Source organism: Alosa pseudoharengus, unplaced genomic scaffold, assembly GCF_046254945.1.
Source record: "Alosa pseudoharengus isolate Yale_2024_CS ecotype anadromous, Long Island Sound unplaced genomic scaffold, YU_APseudo_1.1 YU_APseudo_1.1_scf_10, whole genome shotgun sequence".
Taxonomy (NCBI): Eukaryota; Metazoa; Chordata; class Actinopteri; order Clupeiformes; family Clupeidae; genus Alosa; species Alosa pseudoharengus.
In genome coordinates, this window is record NW_027468565.1 from 35,179,374 (window position 1) to 35,187,532 (window position 8,159).

The 8,159-nt window shown below is 44.4% G+C and overlaps 1 protein-coding gene across 4 annotated transcripts in view; it reads left to right on the forward strand.

Moving 5' to 3' along the window:
* Positions 1 to 3,762, forward strand: part of c2cd5 (C2 calcium dependent domain containing 5) — a 54,684-nt gene extending 50,922 nt beyond the window's left edge. For all 4 annotated transcript variants that reach the window (XM_076270950.1, XM_076270922.1, XM_076270931.1 and 1 more), the window contains one exon: positions 2,102 to 3,762. In XM_076270950.1, the coding sequence (XP_076127065.1) occupies positions 2,102 to 2,224 (123 nt within the window). In that variant the 3' untranslated portion in view covers positions 2,225 to 3,762. The remainder of the gene's footprint in view (positions 1 to 2,101) is intronic.
* Positions 3,763 to 8,159: the final 4,397 nt, after the last annotated feature.

The following is an 8,159-nucleotide window of genomic DNA, read 5'->3' on the forward strand; positions in this document are numbered from 1 at the left end:
TATAATTACATTAATTTACCACTTGCATTATGTATAGGGATGAGCGTATTCTCTCTTTTTAAAAAGCTAACAAACAAAGTAGCCTAGTGCACAGCTGTTCACGAAGACGATTGTTTTCATCACTTAGCAAGGCATCGATTAGCAGTCTTTGGTGTCTGCAGAACTAAGTGTGGCATCTGGCTCAATATTCTGCGCGAGGGACTGTTGTGGTAGGTGAAATTTCACGGGGAAACTACGATGATTGGTCAAATTTGCGAAAAACGTGTTCGTTCCTCTGCAGTTTTGATGACGATAAATAAAAGGCTAACGTTAATGATCTGCTTACTTGCAGTTCTCAACCTGGTGTTGCTAACCTACCTAGGCTATGAAAGTAAGTTAATTAAGGCCTTAAGACATTTGAGTAGGCTATGCAACCGATTGGCAAACGTTTACCTGGAGATGTCCTTTTACAGTAGCTTATGTCATGTTTGCTAGCTTGTGGGCTTAGTTTGAGTAGTGCTACCAAAATCACAGTTAATAAAATGGCAAGACATTTACCTCTTCTATGATCCAAGAATTATTTAATTTGAGTTGTTTTTTAACATTTATTTTAACTAATGACATAGAAGACATTCCTAATTGCATCCACATATCGTAATGCACTATGCAAAAAGTGATTTACACTCGTAGCCGAACACAGTGAGATGCAAGCCTTCCAATCCACTCAGAAATGTAATTAGGCTATCTCGCGTCCTTAAAGGGGCAGGCAGTCAATTAGACGTACACCACCAATGTAATGACATTAAAGAGAAGTGTAGTCAAATAGTTTAAATGTGACCCTGCAAGGCGAAACCAGTGGTTTTGGTAAAATTTACAAAATTAAGTTAATGTGCTCACATGAACGGTCATTGACTAAGCTTTCAAACTATATGTATATCAAGGGTATTGCAAAAAGTATTGCTAAGATAACCGCATCCAAAGTTGGCATGGTTCTCCTGTCGCGATACGCCAGAAGAGGAGAAAATCACCTTTTTAATAAATTGTCACGTGCGATAGTGTGAGGACACAGCTATTATTAGCCTTACAATAGCGTGACTTTGAAACGGATGACTTAGGCCTACTATGTCCAGTTTTATCAACCGAGTGAGTGTCTTTTTCTGCCCCCTAGTTAATATCTGTGACGGTCATAAGGTGTCACTATAGCATATAATTAATGTATTCGGGGGAAGTAAAGGGAGAAGAAGTTCTATGTACACAGATTGTGTAGGCTATAGGCCCACTTTTAAAATGTGCTACTGCTACGACAATGGAAAACTTCTCCTAGTCTGTAAATAGACGCCAGGATATTTCTAAAACTTTGTGCTTTTGACCGTTTGTGCCCTGAAAGGCAAGTCTTTCACATTCATATTCGGTTACATCTGCCAAGAACGATAAGGAGCTTAGCCTACACATTGAGTAACGAGTAGCCTAATGAGGTAGGCTACATTTTAGCTCTACCGTAAAACCTTATAGCGACGTGAACAAATGGAAGCAGGGAAATGGAACCTGGAAGCAGGCTTCGCAACAATGAAATCAACTGTAAACAAGCTAACTGTCCACCGCTATCACTGTTAGGGCCAAAGAAAGTTGTACAACAAACTGAACAAGTCAGCTTCTTTTTAAACGGAACCGCTTGTTTTTTTTTTTGCGTGCTATACTGTAAAGGCATGACTATTGCCTATAGTGGCAACCGACTATTGCCTTCGAGGTGTGCTGTTATACGGAATTAATGGACTCGGGCGGAGGAACGTTTTTTGCCTCCTCCTTGTCCATTAATTCCGTATAACAGGACTCCTCGGGGGCCGTTATCACAATCATGATGGTGGCACCACAAAGCAATTCTGCTTAGGGCACCAGAATGGCCAGCAGGCCACACACACACACACACACACACACACACCTCTAATGATCTGGGTTCTGCTCAAGGTGTCTTCCTGTTAGAAGGGAATATGCCTTCTTGCTCCAGACCAGGGATCAGGCTCTAGGCTTTGTTTAGCGGCCAGGGATAAATTCAGTGTTATAAGTGCTGCATAGATACATTAAATACACTGTAATTGTGTGTGTGTGCTCTTGTTTTCTTCAGGCGCAGTGTCTGATCAACGTCAGTGGTGATGCGGTCATCTTCACCCGAGAAACAGAACTGGAGGCATCTTCTACACAACCACAGACTGCTAATACACAATCCAATGAAGACACGCCCGCATAAACTCACTCGCACACACTTGCTCTGGGTTCCTTTGTTTCTGCATGCTGAGGACCTGTTTTTTTCTCAAAATGTACATTCCACTGGAAGAGGCAGCTAGGGTGTAGGAAGAGGTGTATGTGTGTGTGTGTGTGAATGGATGTACAGACGTGTGTGTGTGAATGGATGTACAGACGTGTGTGTCTGCAACAGGATATGCTTTGGCCAAAGTAAGTCTGTCTAGCCTTTGTTGTTTGAATCCAATTATGATTTGTTTAGCTAGCGTGTTGCTCACGGACAATCAAGACAAAGCTCTAGCGTATGAATCTATTCATCAAGTTTCCTTCCAGGGGCCAAACTGCGCTTGGAAAGGTCATGAGTTTCCCTGCAGTGGCCGCCTCCCAAAGAGCCACACACACACCGGGTCACTTGTGTCCAGCCACATTACCACACTTGTGCAACCCCTTTGCTCACAGCACCAGGGTTGTGTGTGTGTGTGTGTGTGTGTGTGTGTGTGTGTGTGTGTGTGTGGCCTTTCTGCCCACAGCAGCAGGGCTGTGTGTGTGTGTGTGTGTGTCTGTCTGTATGTGTGTGTCAGGGGTGACCCTGCCGTCAAGGTGAAGAGCCGTCTTTGAGCAGTCCAGACCCCTGCTGTAAGGGGACAGAACCGGCTCGGCAGAGTCGACATGCCTCTTGTCAGGATGAGAATCCTTCTGAGGCTCTAGAAGCTTGTGGGATCTCGGTGGGGGGTGAGGGTGTTTTGATGGTGAAGAGCCCTCCTTTCCTTGAGCAGTGTTTTCAATGCCCGCACACTCTCTCAGCTGTAGTGGCTTGTCAGTCTCAGCTGTGAGGGGCTTAAGAACTCTGTGTTTTTCTGGGGGGGTTGAAAGGTACTTGATGAACTGTCTGTCTGTGTCAGTGTGTGAGTCTGAAATGGTACAGTTTAGCACAGTGCCAGTAGTCCTAATGTGGTGGTGGTGGGAGGGGTCACTATGTAGCCCACTATACTACATATTGTAACCCACTGACCAGTAACAACCCTGGCCTGTGTGTGTGTGCCAGCCAGTCATCTCAAAATGAACCACACATATTTTTGAAGAAGCCATATTGTTCACTGTCCTCTCAAACACACCATTTTCTCTGACCATCCCCTTCGACTGATATCTCACCTCCATATAACCCCAGACATGCATGCAAGCACAGGTCTGCTGTACTACTGACATCCTTCAAATGGTGTGTAAATGCTGGATTTGTTTTTTTATTGTGTCTTTTAGTCTAGGTGCCACAGAATCAGTTTGAAACTGATTTTATTCACACCAAGGGTTTTTTTTTTTTTTTTTTTTTTTTTTTTTTTTAAAGCTTCAGCTTCTAGTGTCTTTCTCTGTGCATGTGCATTGCTGTACATAGACTGTATGTGGGGGATGTATGTATGTATGTGTGTGTTTGTGTGGAGACGTCCTGTTGAAGACTTGAATGCTTAGAGTGACTCTGGTCAGCTCTCTCTCAGTCGTCCATTTCTCTGCCTGAAGACGAATCTTGCACAATAAATAACAATAAGTAAACTTGTATGTGTTACGTAATGCCTTCTGTGGTGTCTGCACAGAGCATCTCGTAGACAGGGTGTGTGCACATCTATTTAATCCAAGGTTAAAAGGAAAGGATGCACCACAGCTGTGCAAAAAAAGTGTAAAAAAAAGGATTGTGGAGGGAGTTGGGGCGCAGGTGGCGGGGTGTCCGTACCACAGTCGGGTCCAAGTGTCCACGGGTAAATACAACATGTGGTCAATTCCCGATCCCATCACATTCTTTCTCTCCCATTTCCTGTCATTCTCTTCAGTGTCCTATTAGAAAAAAGGGGGAAAGCTCAGGGTAACGTCCAGGCTTCTGCGTAAAATAGGATTTTATTAGGTTGAGGCAACAAGGGAGTAGTAGAATGGCAGTTTTCTTAAAGGCTGCTCTGAATAGCAGACAAAATAGTTTATTTTGCTGTCTATGGAGGAAAACGAGCGGCTCTGAAAGCCGTTGGACACGGAAAGAGATTTATTATCCCATTATTGCATCATCACAATAATACAGAATGGAGCAGTCATTAGCTAGCCTGACGTAGTCATACTCAATTCTAGTCACTAAGTTCGGAATGGCACCCAGGCTAGTCATTAGCAGCCATACAAAACCAATTTACACAGAAACCATAAACTTTTATGTGTTTACAATTGCAAGATCATGCAATCATAATAGAGATGATTAGGTCATGGGATTTGTATTCGTCACTGATCCAAATGTGCACAACTTCCAGTGTGCACTATTTTAAACATGCACAGCGTCAGGTAGCTCACTCTAAAGGTGTGGTCAGTTTCCCCTCAACTCAGGAATGGTATGAGTGAGCTGGAGACCAATCCAAGCTGTGGGGATGGGGAATTGTAGTGGAGAGGTGAGATGGATGCAAACTCCTAAAAGTACCTCCTTCCTGATGGCAATTTCCTGAATTCTGTAAACAGAGGATGCACTGTGTCAAACACAATGTGCTGGGCCTTACGTCTAATGTGTGTAGTATATATGTCTGGCCTTTACCAACTATTTTACTGCCCAGCTTAACAATTCTGGATAGCTTGTTCCCCAGGTTTCCAAACCAAGTATACATATCAAATGTCGGCACACTCTCAATCAGCTCCTATACACAATCTCTAAAATGTCCTTGCTGACCCCATATGAGTTCAACTTCCTAAGTAGATTTAAACGCTGCATTGCCTTTTTATAAACCTGGCCTATGTTGTCCCAAATTGTCTCATTCTTTTTCCTATGGGCTGCATGCGATGAGCTTGAACAACAGGACTATGAGTCAATTTACACTGAGCTTACACTTTAATGCTCTCCTTGAAGAAAAAAAGAGGGCCTTTAGGACAGGAAATAAGGATGAGCTCAGAACTGTGCAGAGGGAGATACGACAGGGGAAGAACAACTAGGAAGAAGATGGAGGAGCAGCTCCTACAGGAGAACATCAGTGGAGTTTGGAAGGGCCTCAAAACCATGTCAGGGCACGGCAAGGCAGTCTCCTTGGACATGGGGGGGCAGAAGTGGGCAAATGACTTCAATATGTTTTTTTAACAGATTTGAGCAGCCTCCCATGTCCTCTACTACTATATCTTCCACCCCCTCCCACATACAGACCGCTATTTCTCAGTCACTCCCCAGAGGGCCCCCTGCATTTCTTTCTGCAGCTTTTGATACAGTTTCCCACACCATCCTCCTCCGTCGCCTCTCTGAGCTCATCGGACTCAGTGGCACAGTACTGTCCTGGTTCTGGTCCTACCTTACAGGCCGGAAACAGTTCATCACCCTTAATGGCTCCAACTCTGATCCAGCACTCGTCAGCCATGGCGTGCCCCAGGGCTCTGTGCTTGGTCCTCTGCTATTCACCATCTACATGTTACCCCTGGGTCACATTATCCCTAAACATGGACTCAACTTCCACTGCTATGCCGATGACACTCAGCTTTATATCAGCACAAACCCCTCCTCCCATCTCCCACCCATACAACTTGTCAACTGTTTGCAGGAACTGAAATCATGGATGACCACAAACCTACTCAAACTCAACAGTAATAAGACAGCTCATGGTGGTGGCCCCTGCACCACTGCTCAGGAAAATTGGAGACCTGGCCCTGGTTGTGGATGGCTGCTCCATTTCCCCATCTACTGAGGTGCGCAACCTGGGTGTTATTCTGGACTCCACTCTCTCCTTCCGGTCTCACATCAACAATGTCACCATGTCTGCCTTCTACCACCTCAGAAGCATCTCACGACTCCGGCCTTCACTCACACCTTCAGTAACTGAGATACTCACCACGCCTTCATCACCTCCCGTTTGGACTACTGCAATGGTGTCCTGTCTGGACTGCCCACCAAGGCCCTTAGCAGACTCCAGTATGTCCAGAACTCAGCTGCCAGGGTTTTAACCCACACAAAGCCCTGGCAGCATATCACTCCCATCAGGGCCGTAGTCACCATACACTTTGGGGGGGACGTGTCCCCCCCCCCAATATTCAGATGTGACCAAAATGTCCCCCCCAATATTCGGACATACAAAAAAATAAAGAAAAAAACGCTATAGGCTATTACAGGAAACCAACAAGTCCCGCCATCTGAAATGCAATCAAACGTAAATAACACACTAATTAGTGACCTATTCATAGTTTCAGAGAGTACACTGTGAGTGGTTTGTCCTGGAGGTTTTGCGTTTATCATTTGAGGCGTGCGCTATCAAAAGCTTCTTGCACCCTACTGCGGTGCAGGCTGTCAACAATATCGCAAAAGATACCGGTACAATTCTCACAAAACTTGTTGGAAAGGTGTAGCACTGTCTAAGGAAACCCCATTAATTTTTGAAGCTGATCAGACTCAAAGGTAACTTTGAAGCATTTTCCATATTGTAGCCTATTTTCTCGCAATGATAGCGAAAGTGAAACGTAGTGTCCTTTCATTTGAATTTGTGCGTGCCTGTGTCATTCATTTCTTTCACATGTCTTACAACATAAATAATGCATTCATATGCTAGTAGTAGGCCTAATGTCAGAAATGAGCAGGTTTATAAGCCTCTTAGAAATGGCTGTTGTATCTTGCATGTTACATTTAGATGCACACTCAATCGCGCATCCATGCAGGCAAAACGTAGCACTCAAATGTGGCGACGGCACAAAAGTTGAAAAAACTTTTACAATGTCGGTGATAGCCTACAGTTAATGTGAATCGCGGACATTAACCAAAGAAAGGAATTTCCACCTCCATTCACCAAATAAAGGCTGTGTTTCTACATTTTAATACAAAACATAATTTCTGTCAGAAACCAGCCTATAATGCATAGGGTAACTTGAGGTGAGTCAGACAGAAAAGAGACCTGTCTTACTAGCCTATATTGAATCCCATCCCTTTCAAACAACCTTAAAATTGTGTGATTAGCCGCCAGAATAATAAAATCAAAATACAAAATATGATTGGGCTAGGTCCAAACCTATGAGTAAGCATTCAGTGTAATATAGAGGTTATCAAAGATACTCTAGTTTGTATTTTCTTTTAAAATATTAATTTTGGAGACAAATGGAGTCATACCACAGGTCTATATCCAGGGATGGATTATTGAATGGGCCTACTGGGACCAAGAGCTCAGGGGGCCCTGAAGCCTAAGACTGTGTGAAGTTGCTTCTCCGCCCTTTTCTTCTATTTCCACAAAACTCACAACTCAATATAAAGGGTCTTTTTTTTTTTTTAAGTCTTCCGGGGAAGTATGCCCCCGGGCCCCCCTATCTTAACAGGGGAGGGTTTTTTTGCATCTATGCCCAGGGGTTCATAATCCATCCATGCCTATGTCCGCCAAAAGTTTGGTATATCCTAATTGACTGACTTAACTAATGACTTGTTTGTGATTTTAATAATATTTTTGCATGGCAGGAAATGTATTGAAATTCTGTTATTGAAATTCACACCGTACCACAGATTTGGTCCCCCCCAATGTTGACATCATGGCTACGGCCTTGACTCCCATTCTCCAACAGCTCCACTGGTTGCCAGTCAAGTCACGCATCGCCTACAAGATCCTCCTGCTCACCTACAAATCTCTCCATGGACCCTCACCACAATACCTCACAGATCTCCTCCACCCCTACACTCAGTCACGCTCCCTGCGGTCCTCTGACAAGGACCTGCTGGCCACCCCCCGCACCAGGTTGCGGACTTTTGGGGGCAGGGCTTTCTCTGTCAACGCTCCCACACTCTGGAACAGTCTACCACTCCATGTCCGCTCTGCCCCGTCCCTGCCCATGTTCAAAAAGCACCTCAAAACATCTTCTTTTCAAGTCCTTTGACCCCTAACACCCCCCCTCCATTGTTAAGTGACCTTGGGTACCATGAAAGCCGCTATATAAGTCCAAGTTATTATTATTATTGCATTGCCCCCTCTACCTCT